Source organism: Plasmodium knowlesi, assembly GCF_000006355.2.
Source record: "Plasmodium knowlesi strain H genome assembly, chromosome: 12".
Lineage (NCBI taxonomy): Eukaryota > Apicomplexa > Aconoidasida > Haemosporida > Plasmodiidae > Plasmodium > Plasmodium knowlesi.
Window position 1 is genome coordinate 2,301,628 of NC_011913.2, and position 19,109 is coordinate 2,320,736.

At 40.0% G+C, this 19,109-nt stretch overlaps 3 protein-coding genes across 3 annotated transcripts; 1 reads left to right on the top strand and 2 right to left on the bottom strand.

Annotated features, from left to right (window-relative positions):
- Nucleotides 1–751: 751 nt before the first annotated feature.
- PKNH_1251400 (conserved Plasmodium protein, unknown function) lies at nucleotides 752–8,901 on the top strand (the record flags this gene model as incomplete). Its single annotated transcript, XM_002259818.2, has 2 exons — nucleotides 752–8,640; nucleotides 8,856–8,901. 2 exons carry the CDS (start codon nucleotides 752–754, stop codon nucleotides 8,899–8,901), a joined length of 7,935 nt encoding a protein of 2,644 aa, XP_002259854.2.
- A 536-nt stretch (nucleotides 8,902–9,437) lies between these two features.
- PKNH_1251500 (cytidine and deoxycytidylate deaminase, putative) lies at nucleotides 9,438–10,819 on the bottom strand (the record flags this gene model as incomplete). Its single annotated transcript, XM_002259819.1, has 5 exons — nucleotides 9,438–9,472; nucleotides 9,676–9,773; nucleotides 9,918–9,993; nucleotides 10,177–10,648; nucleotides 10,763–10,819. 5 exons carry the CDS (start codon nucleotides 10,817–10,819, stop codon nucleotides 9,438–9,440), a joined length of 738 nt encoding a protein of 245 aa, XP_002259855.1.
- A 948-nt stretch (nucleotides 10,820–11,767) lies between these two features.
- PKNH_1251600 (tyrosine kinase-like protein, putative) lies at nucleotides 11,768–16,669 on the bottom strand (the record flags this gene model as incomplete). The annotated part of the gene is made up of 1 exon (XM_002259820.1): nucleotides 11,768–16,669. One exon carries the CDS (start codon nucleotides 16,667–16,669, stop codon nucleotides 11,768–11,770), a length of 4,902 nt encoding a protein of 1,633 aa, XP_002259856.1.
- Between the last annotated feature and the right edge of the window lie 2,440 nt (nucleotides 16,670–19,109).

Below are 19,109 nucleotides of genomic sequence, written 5' to 3' on the forward strand. Positions count from 1 at the left end.
TTTATTTTATTTTTTTTTTTTTAATTTTTCCAACCAATCCATTTGGTATATATATATATATTTTTTTTTTTTTCCGTTTTTTTCAAGAAAGGTGCAAATATAAGTTGAGTTACATTTCGCATACCAGGGAACAACTTTCATGAAAGGCACACTTTCGTTATGATCCAGGTAAAGGTGCAATGATGAAATGCTCTCCACTTGGAGTAAGCACAAACTTCTCGGCAGGAAGGCAAAGTTTTGTTTGTTTACTCTTATGATTAAAAAGCATTCCAAGTGAGGAGATTTTTTTTTTGTTACTTTTTTTTTTTTTTTTTTTTTCTTTCTTTTTTCTTTTTTCCGTAACGCTAGTATATATTCATTTGCTGACTATACTGGAGAAGTGTGCCTTGGTTTTCTTTCTCGTTCGAAGTATATGACTAGGACTTTGTGGTACAATATACCAGGTCGTATTCACTCCCCAGTTTATCAAACGCAGATGATTAGCAGATGATTAGCATATGATTAGCATATGATTAGCATATGATTAGCATATGATTAGCAGATGATTAGCATATGATTAGCAGATGATTAGCAGATAATTAGCAGATGATTAGCAGATAATTAGCAGATGATTAGCAGCGGGGGTGTACACACGCAAACGTGTGCCCGCATATTGGCTCACCCAGTTTAGGGACCCCATCAGAAAAAGGCTACCTGTGTCGTTGGGCCATAGGGGCACTTACGACACAAGGGATGACACACCGAGGGAACCATGCTGCATCTGAACAGCACTTGTATATCGGATATCGAGCACATCGAGCGAGCACTAAGGAAGAAAGACTACGAAGGTATAAAGACAAGTGCAGAGATAAAAAGCGTATTTGAAAATTTAGGAGAAGCATTTAAAAGTTTTAGTGACTCTTTGAAGAAAATTCATTCTGATGGAAATGCCATCATTGCAAATATAAAGAAGAGGCACAAGGAGGATGAGGAGGAGGACGGGGGCGATTCGAGTCGGGTCTACTTGGCCGACTGCTTTGTCAATGTCGTTACACTTGTGCACAATTTGTACGAAGAAAATTTGTCCATCAGTGAGAAGATAAAGAAGAACATAGTCTTGGAGTTGGAAAAGGAAGAAACCGAGAGGGTCCAAGAAATCAGTTCCATTTATAAAGAGGAGGATGCGGGTTCAACTAACTTGAATGAAAATTGTGTTGGAGAGACTCAGGAGGGCGAACTTTCTACTGGAGAGAGATGGGAATGCCAGAAGGGCAGGACCAACCCACACGAGAATATTAGCCATGAGAAGGGGACCATCATCCATGGGGGCAAAACAGAAGAATTACATAAAGAGGATTACACACATAAACACGAAATCCTCGTAGATGGAATTCCACTCCGACAAATAGAAATAGATTTAAAGAGATGCCTAGAAAATGAGCTCTTTGCAAAAGAGTACCTTAACAGTGCAAAGTATAAAAAACATTTTTCAGAACTCGACAAACTTAATATTAAGCTGGACAAAGAAATTGACGCTCTTAAGGAAATTCTGGAGAAATTTGGGAAAAACGCCAACAAAATGCTAATAAATAAATCTAAGGAAAGAATAAATTCTATTCAAATTAGGAAGAAGGAACTTTTAGAAATTCTCTATGATAATATAAAGGAGCTCCGATATAATAAAAGGACCATGCGGTGCAGCATTAAAGACTTGGAGGAGTACGTGCAGGATAATGTATCAAGGAGGAAGAAGTGGCAGGACAGGGATCCAAGGAACGCAGGAAGGGAGAAGCAAAATGGGGATGCCACAAAGGAGGCAACTTCCCCACCAAATACGGAAGATCAAAAAGAAGAAAAAAAAAAAACACCTAAAAGACTCAACCTTGATAAATTCGAAATAAGAGAAAAATACAGAATCGAGAAAATATACAGCAGCGTAAGGGGGTTCATAAAAATTCTCGCAGTGGAGCATATCCACATGAACAGCCTGTTGTACAAAGGGGCATGTCAAATTAGTTCATACGACTCGCTCATAGATTATCAAATGTGGCTGAGCCTTGTTCTAAGAAAGAACGTAGACATAGCCGACTTGCAAATGAAGATTCCCCAAAATGACGTACTGTCTGAGGAGGAACAATTTAGGCTAATGCCACATCGGGGTGATTCCCCGGCTGGTGATGTGCAGAACATGCCTGAAAAGAAGAGAAAAATGGAGGAGCAGAATTTTCGGAGCGGGGAATTGATTTGCGTTGAGAAGAGCTCATCTGGGGGTGAAGAGGAAAGGAAGAAACAGAAAGACTTGCAACACGGAGGCGAAACAGAAAAGGAACAGACCGAACACGCACCACACGGAGGAAACCGTGCTTCTTCTCAAAGGGATGGTCAATTCCCCGAAAAATTCTACATCCCAATGATTATAGAAAGAAATACCTACAGAGGAGAGGACAATAGTACATCGAATGGGAAGGAAGCCAAGTGGACCAAAAATATGGGACAACCACAGGTAAACTCATTTGTAGGTGAGAAATACGATGAAACATGTTTAACTGGTAAGTCATCCCCAAGGAAGGAAAAAGATATTTTCTCCTTCCTAACAAATAGACAAAAGGAGTGTGAAAAATATATGCTACAATTCAATAGAGTGGATATTCTATCGACCATGCTGAGTAAGAAGACTAGAGACAAACGAAGGTGGTATCACCAGAATTTCTTTCAAAGTTATTTCTTCGAAGAGGGACATCCCTTTTATCCATTTAGAATACCACCCAGTATTAATAATTTTTCAACTTTTGAAAAGTGGCCCTCGACTGCCTCTTCACCAATGATTCCCCTCTTTGAGGAGGAAGAAATGAACGAATACGAATACAAGTTGATAGCATACGAATCTCTCCTCCTTGTATATTACTATCTATCGACGCAGCTCAATAGTTACTTCCTGTTCGACATGTCTAAAAGGAACAAGCTCAACAAGGAGGTGTATAATGAATTCTACGAAAGGTGTTCCCCCATGTTGGAGAAAATCCAAGGGAAGAAAAAACAAACTTCTACCTATGCAGAAAGGTCGAACCAGGAAAAGTACAAATGTACACCACCTGCTAGTAGTAACAGGGGATACACACTGAAGGATCATTTTGAATACGTAGACTATATTTACAATGTGAAGCTGCAAAATTTATTATTAGTAAAAAGAATCACAAGCATTTATAGAATTAAATTGAACCTAGATTCTAGAACCAACGATTTGATCACCTTGCTTACTATCCCTTCACACTACACAAATTGGGGCTATACGTACTCTTTCCATGTGTTAGATGTCCGCTTTAGAATACTTCGCATAATGGAAAGCCTCAACTTTAACAATATATTTCACGTTGACGTAGAAAAGTTGCGAAAAGAAAAGAATCCAACAGGGCAAGTACCCATCAGCGAGGAAAGTACTATCTACACATCATGGCTTAAACGACAACTACAACTTCTCAACATATCTGTGTACTTCAAATTTTGCACTTTCGTTAAGTTTGTTCCATTTTTTGATTCCCACTCTCATAGTTATTTTAAAGACATGATATATCATTTCCAAAAAAATGGAGAATATTTTAGCTACTTGAGTAGAGGGTCAAGTGACAACCCCTTCGTCTCCTACCTGAGGACTGTGCAGAAGAAGATAAAGAAGCTCTACTGGTTTGTGCTACACCAGAGGGGGAAAACCGAAGGGGTAATCTCATCGCAGCAGGAAATGACGGATAAGAACAAAAGGCATGACAAGGAAACAGATGAGAGTAAACACGATCAGAGAAAAAATGAAGAGACCAACTTCGTCACGTTCAAGTCGCTTCGCAGAGACGAGCAAATCATCTTCCTATGCAATCTGCTTTTGAAGAATTTGATAAAATCCTTTCGGTTAATTTCTTTCCTCAAAATACTTGTGAAGGAGAACAAGTGGAATACGGGGGTCTGTGATGAAAAAAAAAAATTGGCTAATTTGGTTAAGTACTTCACGAAAATTGAGTATTACGATTACGAGGTGAAGAAGATTATCATATGTCACCGTGAGGAGGAGCAAGATCATTCTTACCAGGACCAATCATCTGGAAAGTATCCTTGTAACGAATACGGAGGAAAGACCAAAGAAGGGTGCGATCCCAAGTGGGATGATCAAAATATAGACCACGATGAGTTATATAAGGAGATTTTTATGAAAGAGTTTTCTAAGTTTGTAAAGGTGGGGAAGAATGGAGCCGCTCACGGGGCAACCCCATCGAACGAAGCACGACTCATCCAGAGAGAAAAAAAAGTAGGAAGTAAAATATTTTACAAAATAAACGTCGAAACGGTTCTCTGTTCCAGTTGGTTCATTGACAGATCACTTCTCCACTTCTTCTTGTATTATTACATTTCTTGCGTTATTGGTACCAGCGAAAAAACGAATATGTATGCAGACATGCCTTACCTCATGCAGGGTATCATGCTGATACTTTATTACCTACAAGCGGGCAACGATTTAGCACTGAAGGGGAAGACAAAGAGGTTTAGCTACGGAGTAGAACCCACACCCATTCCAATATCTACCTTCATCCTGTACCTGGGCATTCATTTGTTCTATTCCTTTTTCGATAAAAATCTGCTAACCGTACATCAAAATGGAGATGATGGAAACGTGAAACTTTTTTTGAGGACACATTCGCAGATCCATAACGATGAGAAAGAATCTAAATGGAATCATATGGAGAGTTACTTCTCTTCAATGACGCCTTCCCCAAGGAAGAGCCAAATTATTACGGTGCAAAATGCTAGCCAGTTTTGCTTTGTCATAAAAAATTTTGAATCCATTTTATCCTACAGAACGGTTAACGCTATGGACATGAAGAATGGAGAAAAGGGGTTCTTAGGTGAAAAGACAGATGCAGATCTACAGGAAGTCATGGATATGCTCTACGCCGATGATTCTTCCGGCGAGGAGGTTATAGAAAAGACAAGTAACATGACCAAGTATTCCAAAAAAAAGTTTCTCTTCTGTGCAACTGTCCCGAGCGACCACGACAAATTTGAAGATCCCGATTCACAAGACAATATATTGACAAGGAAAGAAGCAGAAAAAAAACAACAAAATGAATTAATATATCTGAAACGTTACTATAATATTTTGCTCCATTTTAATTATAACCATTTGGAAAATCTCATCAGTACCTACGTTCCAAATGTTCTATCTCTACATGGGAAGGGCGAATTATATTCCAAGGATCACTTTTTCTTTGATTGGTACATGAAGAATGATAACTATATGAAGGTGCCCTCCGTAGGGGATGAAACCAGTGGGCATGTACGTTTTGGCGCATCTATCACGGGGGAAAGTAAAAGAGAGGACTCTCCGCAGATGGAATATCCAGATCATCACCCAGATGCTAACAACAGGAAGGGTTCTAACACCACAAGCACTGTCTATCACAAACAGAGCAACCCAATAAGAACAGATGCAGAGGCGGAAAAATATCAAAACTGGGATCCATCTACCTGTAATACCCTTGTTATCAAGTATAGAACCCACGAAAAGATACACGCTAATTTCTCCCTCATTAATTTGTCTAGAATTGAAAAAGTAATGACAGACATCCTTCTGATGAGAATGCTAAGTTGCGACTTTAGGGACCACTTCATCCTCCTTCTTTGCAATTACAGAAAATTCATCGACATGTATTCCCTACCATATGTGTTAGATGTATTTGTTATGTTGCGCAGATTCTTCACTATCAATAATAACAGTTCGGAGGAAAAATCAAATCGGCTCAAATACCTTCACGGGGTGCGTACTAGCCATACGGGGAACGTACGGCACGCGCGCTACGCTCGTCTGAGAAGAACACAAGAAAGCAATATAACTCTCTTTGAGCGTTCTTGCAACGTTCTTGTTGAAGACGATTTGGGTGATAAAGAATGCCATTCTGAGAAGCACCTTGATGGTAATTCTCCCACTTCTACCGTCCAGGAGGTGACAAAGGAGAAGGGAGCAAGGCACGCTTCTCCTACTCATGGCATAATAGGTTCCGAACACGAACTGTCCAGTTTCTTCAAATTTTTTATCTTCAACACAGTGAAGAATATTTTCTTCAATATTGTGTGTATCGTGAGGGAAGACATAGAAGTGGGGGAAATGCTAAAAAAACAGGAAAATGGTCACTCAGAAAGTGGGGAAGCGCTACATTGGACAAATGGGGAGGTGGAAGGCAGTCCATTTCTTCGGGCGCAAAGAGGTTCGCCCGAGAAAGAAGAGAATGAAAGCGATAGAGGTGATATAAGGGATAGTAGAAACGATGATGATATGCTAAATTGTACCGCTCCCGAGGTACAGGACCCCTTGACGAATCAATACGTAGACATTATAAACAAGTACATTAACGAAGTTTTTGCGGAAATTTTATTTTTCTCGAGCATATGGAAAGAATATCTGCCACCGGAGGAACACCCCCTCATGGTTCTGTTTGCAGCGAACAGGACGCTGTACTATGAAGTTTCAAAATTCCTTGGAATAAATAAGAACAACAACGACGTACTATTTAGTCAGGCTCTATCCATCGTTGCCTCTTTGTATAATTTCAATCTGCTCATTAAGGAAATCGTGCTACAAACTAATACGTACGACATGTACCAGTGTCTTGTGAATGAAAAACCGCTCGACTTTGGTGTCTCCACGGGGAAAATGTCCACCAAGAAGGACCGTGCAGATGCCCGTTCTTCCCCCGTCGTGGAAGATACGCATCGAACCAATTCCCCGCGCAGGAAGATTCAGAACAAAATAGCGAAGTACTATGAAACGAGGAATTCCATGAGGGGGCACGGCGATAAAGGGCAACAGAACCGAGCGGAGGACCAATCGGATAACAAATCGGATGACCAACCGGACAACCAACCGGACAACCAACCGGATGACCAACCGGATGACCGGTTCATAAACCTCTCCCTCATCATCTCCAACGCAAGCGATCCGTGCATGGTGAAGCTCATGTTCAAGTTGGAGAAAATCTTCATCCAAATAATGGACCAAAAGTTAGAGCATAATAAAAAACTTCTCTCCATCTGTTTAGGAAAGGAAAAATTGGTTCCACTGAATAGCCCAGATATTATGTACAACTCAACATGTGTCGATATCTTCTCCATCATATGGAGTATTTTGGATGTCTTGTTAGAGTACAAGTGTCCAATCGAATGGATCATCACGCCATTTGTACAGTTCCTAAATACCTTTATAAATGATTATTGTGAAAACTACAAAAAGAAATACACCTCCTTTATTATATCTGTCATGAATCAATACGCAGATAAATATTTTCAGGATTTGCTAAACCTGACGGAGCAGCAGAGAATCCAGTGGGATAAAATTTCCCGTACTAATATAAAAAGGAGAAATAGAAAAGAAGGAGATAAGGCAGATGACGAACCAGCTGGGGGAACTATTTTTAAGCAAAACGAGTTGGACATGCTTGATCATGAAGAGGAAGAAGAACAAGACGATCTGATTCTGTACAATGAAAACATAGAAAACGAATTCGATGATGTCAATGAAATCACAAAGCGAATTAAATATAAGAAAAGGAAAAAAAACGTCCTTTACAAATTATTTGACTATGAAGAAATAGATGTTAATGCGATAAAAACCAAAGTGGGAGAATTACTTGAAGATATAAATGATCTCTCTGTTAAGGTATCTCCTTTCCAGAGCAGCAGTCCATCCAAACTGGGAAAGGAATCTGCGCAGGTAGATGTAGGGCCAAGCGGGACCACCCAATTTAATCCTTCCAAAGAAGAGAATGCCGAACCCACCAGAGAGGAGAAAAAAACAGGCGAATACATGAGCGATGATCTAGTAAACATTATAGACGAAATTAATCACCTCTTTAATAATTCCGATATGTCCAGCTCAGTTGTCATCACATGGAATCTATTTTTCTTTCAAGAACAAGTGGCCCTCATTAGAAACAAGTTTGAAAAATATATCGTGGACTATATTTGTGCGAGGACACAGGGCGTAGACAAACTGAGCCGCTTATTCAACAACTACGTAAGCGTAGACATAGATCTACCCATGTTACAAAGAAACATATACACAAAAACTATTTTAGATATACTCAACACTTCCATAAGTAACATAAGGGATACACTAAAAAATACACTTTACTTCATTTTTAAAGTTTTATCCATCCGAATGGTATGTTACGAATTTCAGAGAGAAGTTTTTTTCAATCTGTATGAAGAGCCATTTGACACGAACAACATACAGTCCATCGTTGCCATATTCCCAAACACAGTGGAGAAATTTATTCTTCAAATTCCGGAGTCTTTTCGAAAGAGTATTCTCACCGTTTTTATCGAGCTGTTCATAAAAATGTGGATTCTTGTTGTCGTAGAGAAAGGATTTTCAAGCTACATTTTTAACGACAACGATATACACATGATGAAGCGCGACAACCAGTGCATCCGCAAGTACATGAAACAGAAGGGCATAGAGCTAAGCCATTTGTTCCTCACCAAAAAATATGATGTCACTGAATATATCGACACTTTTTTCGATTCGCTTTATGCGGACCGCCACTTGTTTCTGCAAATTATCTCGGAGCAGAAGGAGCGCAAGCCCAAGAATATCATGTCTTCCGCCTACAACAAGGGGATGTAAGTGTCCTTCAGCTCTACATGGATGTGCCCACGCAGTTGGCCAGGGGGAGAAAAGTGCATTTGGCTAAGTAGCGAACGAAGCAAACATTTTGACTCCCTTCCCTTCCTTCTACATTTGGCATTCATCCCCAATGTGCCTATCTCCTGAGTTGCCATCCATTTGTATTTCCATCCATTCATTTATATTGCTACTCCTCCTCCCTCCCCTTCAGGGCCATAATAACTGGAATAAACCAACACATTCAGGAGAACCTGTAGGATGTGCGATGTATCATCCACACTCGCGAAGACGCATTTGCAGATTAATGCTCACCATGAGAGTTTTTTTTGTTTTTTTATCAAATATTGTAGACGGGGTGTAATCTTCAGCGGTGCCATACTCCTCTCTGGTAAGAAGATTTGCCTGACTTCAAAGCGTCGCCGTACAAATTTGTATCTGTTGCAAGAAATTACCACCGCCACGTTCACTTTTCACTAAAAAAAGAAACTCCACCATAGAAACCTGTACGTGCGCATCGGGAACTGTCTTCCACTTGTTAATTTTTTTTTTTTTTTTTCACGCTAAATTAACAGCGGGGAAATCCCATCAAAAGGAAAACAGTATGGAGAGGGACATATGCAAAAACGCAATGGCGTAGTTACATATATATATATGTACATATGTACATATGTACGCACGTACGATGTGGCAGAACTAGGCGCAATGGAGAGAAAAAAAAAAAAAAAAAAAGGCCTGTAAGTTTGATGGAAAAATGGAATAGCGGCTCGCCAATTTTTAAGCAACGTAGGACACATCACCTGATAGCTCTTTTCCTTTTCTCTTCCGGAGCTGGGCCATGTTAGAAAAAGAAAAAAAAAAAAAAAAAAAACATACACAGTATAGGGTAGAATTTCTAAATTACTACTTGATACGGATGGAAAAGTCACCCATACTATGGAACTACATTCACGCCTTTATTCACCACTAATTCTGCAAGTATAAATATGTTAAAGGTGAAAGTAAAAAAAAAAAAAGAAAAGTGTGAAAGATACCTGAGGGGTTTCCACCCTTGTAAAAGGATTGCATCAGGGAAATGCTCCTCTCCGTGCATCCTCCGCTCTTGATATAATTTACATTTATGTCCTGGTACCTGGCAAAGTAGGAGCGGCATAAAAGTGGTTGTCACAGATAGGCAAACATGATTTCATAATGTGCAATGCCCTTCATCGTTTTGGCCTTCTTCGTTTTTTTTTTTTTTTTTTTTTTTTTTTTTTTTTTTTTTTTTTTATGTTACGTTTTGTGCAAGGAAAGGACTGATCCACATCCTCCAAAGCGCTCGTTAAGGCAGCAGAAGTAAATGTTCCTTATGCCTGGTATGTTTGTATATGATGAAAGGAAAAGGGTGAACTTAAAAGCCAAGGGAGAAAATGGATAAGATGGGGTGACAGAGGTACGGTAATGAGAGATATTTGACATAGAAACGCCACGTATGGACTGTACGGCTAAGGCCTAAACTGACGAGACTGGCTGTGTAAATCTCCCATCTGCATTACCCATAAGCTTCAACGCATAGACACACATGATGCAGGGCTCACACGTCACAACGATGCAACATTTCCGGAGATTTTCTAACTTGTATTTTATTTCGTTTTTCTTCTCTTCACTTAACTGCTCAGTAGTACTTCCCATTGCTCCTTCATTGTGCACCACTTCGTCTTCTAGTGCAGAGGAAGGATTAGCTAATCTATCCTTCTTCCACATATCCATGTGTGAAAAATATTTGGCGAGAGAGCTCTGTACTCCATTTTCACAATTGTTAAAACATTTTATTAGGTTGTTATTTTTCATACCCTCGTAATCCTCTCCATAGAGATACTTATCTATCGTTATGAGTTCACAGTGTCTGCTCCCATTCTTCGATTCATTCGTGTGGTTGTACGAACTGGACAAAATTTCCCTCTTCTCGTTTATCAAGAGACAGAATATTGGCATTTCCTTTAGCTCCACCTTTAGACTCTTTTCCGCCTTCGGATGCAACACAAGGGTGGGAAAAAATGCCTACATGTTTGTTTCCTCGTATGACGAATGCACATCGAACACAATTTAAACGTGCACTGAATCCTCCCTCCTTGGACTTACCTCCTCCAATGCGATATTTAAAAAGTGAATGGCATCCTCTTCAGTAAGCATAACCATCTTGTTCCACGTGTATAGAGTCGGGGTAGCCGCCCATCAGGTTAGCCGCTTTACCCCTCCTTCAACTTAACCTCCTCCAGGGGACCTGTACCACGTACCTTTGTAATAAAGTTCGCAGTTTTCCCCCTCTCAGGCGTCACCGCGGAAGTAAACCTACGCAAGTGCAGATGAAAAAAAAAAAAAAGATCAGGCGAAGATGCACCGCCCAATAGATCCATTCTTATCTGTAATTTCAGTATAGTCATTCAAGTACATTTTAATGGCCATTTGGGAAAAAGCTCACCATGTGTATCATTAAGCAAATGCACTTCACATGCTCCATCCCGTTGGGAAATGGCTCCCTTTTTTTTTTTTTTTTTTTTTGCACCAGAAATAGTGTACCCAAGGAGGAAAAACAAAAGCAGTAAATGACCATGTGTTGAGGCTAATACGGAAAGCATAAAGTCGTACCTGTATAGGCATAATGATAAAGGGGTAGACCAGTTGGCCTATCAGGGTGTTCGCCCGTGAGGAAGTTCTAATATCATTCCATATTCGTGGAGCACACACAGCTTGATATGACTGCTCACATGGAGAGAAAAAAGTAAAAAAAAAAAAAAAAAAAAAAAAAAGAGCTAATTTAGTCAAAACAAATGAAGTTTGAACAAATAATAAACACTGCTCTTTTTTTTCTTTTTTTTTCTCATCCTTTTGGGCAGAAAAAAATTAGCTTTCCAATATTTTGGAACAAACAAATTGTACGCCCTTGTATTTCCACCTCGGGGAGTGGGGCACTGTACAAATCGACATAAAAAAATGAGGAGCAGAAGGGGATACGGGCACAATGAATAGGGAATACAATATGGATGGAAACGGAAAAAGAAGAGGAGGCCCAAATGTTGGGTGCATTAATTCGTGAGCGTGTCTGTAGGAGGAAGCGATACAAAAAAGGTTCCTACGTTGTTTTGCCTACCCATCGAAGAAGGAGTGTATGTCCACGTGGAGCTTCTGCTCGGCCTCCAGCCGAATGGTCTCCAACCTCCTCGCTATGACGTCGAAAAGGGGTCGCTTGGTGAAGTCGAACTCCAACATGCTCTTCAATAATTCAGACAGATCCAAAGGAAGGTCTTTGGGAATGGGAAGGACCAACTCCCCAGATGAAATTTTACAGAAACTCTCTGAAGCAGACATCCCATCGTATGCAATTTTTTTTGTCAAGGCCTCCCATAAGCTAACTCCAAAAGACCACACATCTGATTCTTTAAAAAAACCCTCTCCTTTTAGAACCTCCGGGGCCGCATAAAATATGTTTCCATACATGGCATACGCAGTGGGACTATCATTTAAAGAAAAATGCGTCGATAATCCAAAGTCGGAAATGACGGCATCGTGGTTAGCATCGAGTAAAATGTTTGACAATTTTAAGTCTCTGTGGAAAAAATGTTTTGAGTGTACGTTGTGCATTCCTTCTGCTACTTGTTGAAATATTTTTACAATTTGTGGCCTTGACAAATAACGCAGATATCCACAATTCTTCTTCTTCTCGTCCATGTATATGTACTTCTCCAGACTACCCCCTGCACAGTACTGTAAGATGAGAGACTCTTCTCCCTCTCTTAGACTACACACACCAAGCAATTTTATCACATGATTGCATCCTTGTAGAGAATACAAAATTTTCGCTTCGTAATTCCGGTACTTCACTGGGGTGGGGAAATATCTGAAAATTTCCAGATTCGCCATTTTTTTTATTTTCTTATTTCTCTGTAGTGTGTACGATGTGCTACTAACATTGGGGGTTTCTCCTTCGTTGCTCTTCTGCTTGACGGGTTCATAGGGGCACTGTTCCTTCGGGGAGTCTTCCCCTTCTGTTGATCCTGCTCCACTATCACACCGAGCCCCCTGCGCAGACTGCATACCCTCTAGGTGATTACCACCGGAATTATTTACTGCATCCCCCGTGTCCGTTTCCCCCGCTGTCGATGGCAATAGTGTTTTCTCGCTAAAAGGTTGCTCACCGAAAGTGCTTAAACTGGGGGTTATTTTCGGGAAAATATATTTGTGACTCGATCTCGGGGTTGATATATAACTCTCACAGTAACTCTCTTCACTCATGTCCTTAGGATTGTACAAGAACAATTTACATGCCACGTACTTTCCTCTATATCTTGCCCTAAAAACCTGCGCATAACTACCACCACCAACCTTGTTAAGTATAATAATATCACTGTTGCATATGGTCTGTATTTCATTAAATGAAAATTTTATGTTTGTATTAAAATTTAAAGACAAAGGATCCGCACTATCCATAGAATTTACTAAAAATCGAAAAACAGACAAAACGAATTTTCTAACATAAGGATTATTTATGTTCAGCCTTTTCAATTCCTTGTCTGTCAGCTTCAGAATGTGATATCCCCTTATCTTGTGAATTTTAAACAGATATGCTTCCTTCTTTAACCCTATCATTTTTAAAAAATTGTATAACATATTTACCGACCATTTGTTATAATCAGATGCTCTCAATTTCACATCCTGATTGATTAAATTGAACTTGTCATCATTTGAGGTTAAGTAATCGTCTATGAAAAGGAAACAATTCTTCTGTCGATCGTCGTGCGTTTCGGGGAAAGTAGCTCCTCGCAGACGCCTTCTTATATATGCCTTATCGGGGTGTCCAAAATGTGCTTGTTCCATTCTTCCTTCCTCATCCTTCTTCTCATCCTCTTCCTTCTTCTCATCCTCTTCCTTCTTTTCATCCTGCTCCCTTTTCTCATCCTGCTCCCTTTTCTCATCCTGCTCCTTCTTCTCATCCTGTTCCTTTTCCCCTGTGTTACATTTGGGGGGGTCGCCCTCGAAGGTTGTTCTCAGACTTGACACATCACTCCCACCTGGATCCCGCATGGCCTCTCGCCACTGATCCTTATTAACCCCACCTTTGTATTCCTCCTGCTTTTCCATGAACTCCTCAAATGTTCTAATTTCATTGTTCTTTATTACAAAATTGTCGTTGTTGATATTATCGCACAACAAATTTCTGTACTCGTCGGTGATAACAATGTTTAGCTTGTTCTGTTCATTACCCTCTGCCTCTGCAAATGGAACCGCCTCCGCGTCCTCCTCGTCTGAAGAGTCCGCCCTGAAGTGCGCGCGCCGCTCGGTCTCCTCCCCCTTTATGGCAACATCAGCTCTGTCCACATCCTTGTACGCCTTCTCGCTAATATACTTATTCGTATCCTCATTCGTATCCTTATTCGTATCCCCATTCGCGTCTTCATTGCTGCGTTTATTGGTACCCTTATTCCTACCCTCCCGGTATACGCCCACGCTACCTTCAATAGCAGTGCCCCCCTCCCCCTTCCCGTCATCGCTCGGGAATTGAGTCGCCTCATCATCTTCGTTCTGCGAATGGATTCCCTTAAAATTATTGTTGTTCTCTAGGTTCAAAATTGTGAGTCCATTGCTCTCCCGATTACCACAGTCAAACTGCTTCTGGTGCTTCGCTTCCGAACAGCGCTCCGAGAACACAGTGACTGGCTGCGCATAATTCCGCGTAGTCGTGTTTTCCACTAAGGGGGTTTCCTCCTTTTCCTTCTCTGCATTTGGTTTACTCTCCCCATGTCGTTCATTTCCAGAGGAGCCCGACTCATCATCCGTATCGAATGATGTGACGATGATATTCATTGGGCTAGAACAATGCATGGTGGTTTTTTGTTCCTTCCTTTTTCTTGACGATGTAGACTTATCGTTCTTTAAAAATGAGTTGCTATTTAGAATAAAATTATTTTTTATCAAATGCATCATGGGTGGCTTCAGATAATTGATGGAACGCGCAGGGGTTGTCTTATGTTTACTGTTCCTTCTAATGTAGCTAGACACGACCGTTAGATTTTTCGATTTCTCTACTTGTTCCTTTTTTTGGGGAGAGCACTCATTCTCCTTTATACTTTTCAGCAAATTATTCATGATTACATTTTCTTTATGCAATTTACTACTGTTTGGAGTGGTAAAGACCCCAGGGGTTCTCCTAAAATCAGATAAACGTGTGTAGTTACTTATTGTTGGAAATTTCTGCGGACAGTACAGGTTTAATTGTTCCTTCTCCATATAACTTTTATTTTCACAGAGCCCTCCTACGTTTCCCTCACGTAAATTACATCCCTCCTCTTTTCCTTTAATATCTAGCTCTATGCTGTCGTTATTTTTCAATTTTGGAGTACCATTTTGGCTAACTCCCATTTCGTCACTCCTCCCAGATTCTAGATTTTCACATTTATTTTGTACAATGAAATTATCACTGTCGCTCATGATTATAACTGACTTGATGCTTAAGGGACTCCTGAAACCAATCTCTGTAGAGTATTCATTGTATTTAATAAAATATCCAATGGCATTGTTCATTTTGTACTCCCCTTCAAATATAACTCGATCATTATAGATTAGCATACCCCATCCATTTCTCACGTTATTTATAGTTTCACCAATGTAGTGATACTTTTTCCCCTTTTCCTTCTCCGATGTGTTTACAGATATGCTCGACACAGAAGAGTAAGAATCGAACATCTTGTTCCTTTCCCCCGACCAGTTCGAAGTTCTCTTATTTCTATTTCCTTCATACGTGTTGCAACTGTCATAATTATACACCTCGTTAGACCAGTTGGATACTTTTTCTTCCATCTCCTTTTTCCTAATATAGCTATGCTCATCACAGCGCTTACTATTGTTACTCTCAGTGGAAAACTCAGTTTTATAATGTGATATGCTTTGTTTGTTTTCTCTTCTGTCATGGTACGCAGAAGATTCCTTTACTGATGAACCCCTTGCGTTAACCTCACCTGGTATTAATTCACCTGCGAGACAACCTTCTCCCGATGTGGATTCCCTCACAGTTGCGTTTTCCTTTCGAGAAAAGGATGAATTAAATCTATTTATCTTTTTATCATCACAAAATTCTTTGCTCCTTATAGAATCATCATACGCATAATACATGTTTGATATTCTGTTCCCAGTGTATGTATGGTACAGGAACTCTGGGTTTTCATTTTCAATAAGTTCGATATCTATTCCTCCCGTGTCATGAACCACTAGGCTTTTCACGTTCTTCTTCATGAAGACATCCGAAATGATGTCGCTGTTTACACGTTTTTCCCTGTTGACAGTTTTCTGCGCCATTCGATTTTGTTCTAAGCGCTTGACACCTTCCCTTGGCACCCCCCCACTGCGGTATTCACCGCTTCGATTTTCACCCCTTCCATATTCACCACTACTCGTTTCGGTGCTTCTCACCTCTCCTGAATCTCCATCCGTTTGTGATTCCTCCTCCGAGCTAGTGTCGCCTCTCCTGCTCCCATATGTGTACCTCCTGCGCCCCCCTCCAGCGCCCTCCCCCGATATACCCCCCTCAGTATTCTTAACCAAAATACTTCCATCCAAATCGTCTTTTCGATAAGGGAGATTGTTTCTACTCCGCCCGCTACCACATCGGCTCTCCCCTTTTGCCAAATAGGGAACCTTAACATGCCTTGCCTTGTTTGAATGTCTAGAAGAAGACTTCTTTTTTTCCTTCGCGTCTTCCTCACTCTCTTTATCCTCACCACTGTAAATCACATTCCTCGATAAACTTTTAAATATGCTGTTAAAAAAAGAAGGGTAAAATTGGGAACTTGCTTGCTCACTGATATTTTTAGGTGGCTCGGTCTTAAACCTCCTTTTATTCCTTGCGTACTTCTCACGATACAGCTCCTCATATTTGTTCTCGTTAAAATTGTTATTCACGTTTAGTCTCTCATCTAGGTTCCTTATATTATCATAAAATAATTTGTCCGAATTCCAAAACAGTTTTCTCGACACCCCCGGGGAGAGCTCATTCATTGCTTCCACACAAAAGGGGGGGGAGAGAAAAAAAGTACACGGGCATGTGTTCGTTTGCCTCCACAGGCAATTAAACGGATTCGTACGTGATACTGCGTATTATTAGGTGCCTCCCTTCGCCGTCTCTTTCACGTGAATACTTGCCCCTCTACAGATGCGCGCCGCAAACCCCCTTCCAACTAGCGCTTCTCTTGTAAGAAAGGTTTGCCTGATCCTTTCCCTCAACAAGATGCAAAAAAAAAAAAAAAAAAAAAAAAAAAAAAAAGTTACTTTCAAAGTTCACAAACAAATGAGTACTACATATATACACACTTCATTTTATTCCCACCCTTGCTCATGCTGATATGTAAAGCAAACAAAGGGTGTGTAATAAATTAACGAGATGAAGCAAAACACATGTATGTTTGTGCGATGCCTGCGTCACATCACCGTTTACATAACAAAATGATGCCATGCACAATGAAAAAAAAAAAAAAAAAAAAAAAAAAAAAAGTATCGAAATATCTGATCCAATAGAAAAGGATAATGATTCAACTTTACCTATCCCTCAAATAGAAAAAAATTGCTCAAAAAAAGCGGAAAAATGTTGGAAACTTTTTTTAACAGGAAAGAAAGAAAAAAAATTACTCCGTACTATCATCACTTGGAAAAAGGGGCTTTCTCAGCATATTTATATTTTTTTTATTTTATTTTTTCATTCGCCCAAATGTGTTTAAATCGTCGAGTTATTCCTTCGCATATCTATTGGATACCCCACGCCCCATCGTTATTTTTTCATTTTGCGACTTTCCTTTTTTCCTTTTTTTCTGATTTGTCCATCCGCGTCCTCCCTTCCGTGCTCCGGTAACTTTTTTTGCAGACTTCAAAATGAGCGAAATAATTCTCTTCCCATATATTAAGCGAAAGGTACGTGCAGATGAGAAGTAACCAGGCACAGGGGAGGGCGGGGACCCTTTTATCTCCGCTGAAATGCGAACCGCGTTTATCTCATTGTCCTTTTTTTTTCTTAATCATCCCTGCGGAGTGAACCACACCATCTCGCATTATAAATACCCATGCGCGCAACGGGAAAGGTAATTTTGTGAAAGCATTCCTCGCGTGTCCGCTCGTACACGCGCCTGGATGGATATATGTATGTGTGTATATATACGCACCTTACGTTCTCCCTATTTTCCTTTTCTAATTTCCTCTCTGCGAGGTGTCCCACTGCACAAACCCTATTATAACTCATCCATAGACTTAAATTCTTAGGGGGCACTTGGCTCATTACAGGCATCTTTACATGCCCCTATATATATGCCCATACCTCTTGTACACATATAGGGTGGAAGGGCAGGGGATTCCTTCTCATTTATGCATCCGCAATGGTGGAAAGAACAATTCTTGCCCCTACGTATTCTGACACAAGGAGATCAAACATTGTTGGCCGCACAAGGAGATAACCCTATTTCGTTACTTTCCTTGGAAGATAATGTTCAATGGGCCATCCTTGGTCATCATCAAATGTGCATCCATTATCTATTCCCATAAGTTGTAAACTCCTTTTATGTGATGTGCAACTTTTCCTATGACTGGTGGATCAAAGTTTTTTTTTACTATTTTTAAAAGGGTAATGCAAAATGGGTTGAATTAATTTTCTTTTCCTTGGAACTCCAACATAGGAGCATAGATATATCCCTGCGCACGCGTTAGCGCTTTTGCTTAGCTGAACATATGAGTATGTACGCTTTCGTGGAAAGACACCACACTTTGTTGTAATGACGGAAAATTGAAAAAAAAAAAAAAAAAGAGAGAAAAAAAGACAAATTAATACAGGTTAATTTATTTATTCCTCTTTTTAGAGAACACCACTTTTTTCTTTTTTCCTATCCCTAACAATATACATTCCTTCATTTAGGGTAAGGGAAAGTAAAGGCTATGTTGTGCACCCCCTTCCCTTAGAAGAGAGAGAAAAAAAAAAAAAAAAAGACCGGTTAAATTTTACACTTGTGGATCCTTTACCCTTTCGTATTATCCTACACGTTTCTACCTGCTCTTTTATGCGTATCTCCCCTTATGTAACAACACTAGTGTCTGTTCATGCTGCGACATTTTGTATGTAAGGAAAAGAAAGAAAAAAAAAAAAACAATGTAAAGAACCGGGTGAGCAAATGGAAGAAGGAATTATCACTTTTCTTTTTTTCTTTTTTTTTTTTTTTTGGTGTATTTAGGCATAAACGCAGCGGGTATTTGTCATTGGATAGAAAAATTGCTATATGTGCTTTGACAGTATATAGGTAGACGGCCTCGCCTTCCTTCTACCTTTGCAATAAATGTATTATTCCTTTTTTGGAAATGTACAATATGCCGTTATCGGCATATCTGCACTTTTTACGTGCCAGTTGCAGTATGTGCTTACTATGCTTCTACATTCAAGTTTGGAAAAAAAACGAAATGAGGA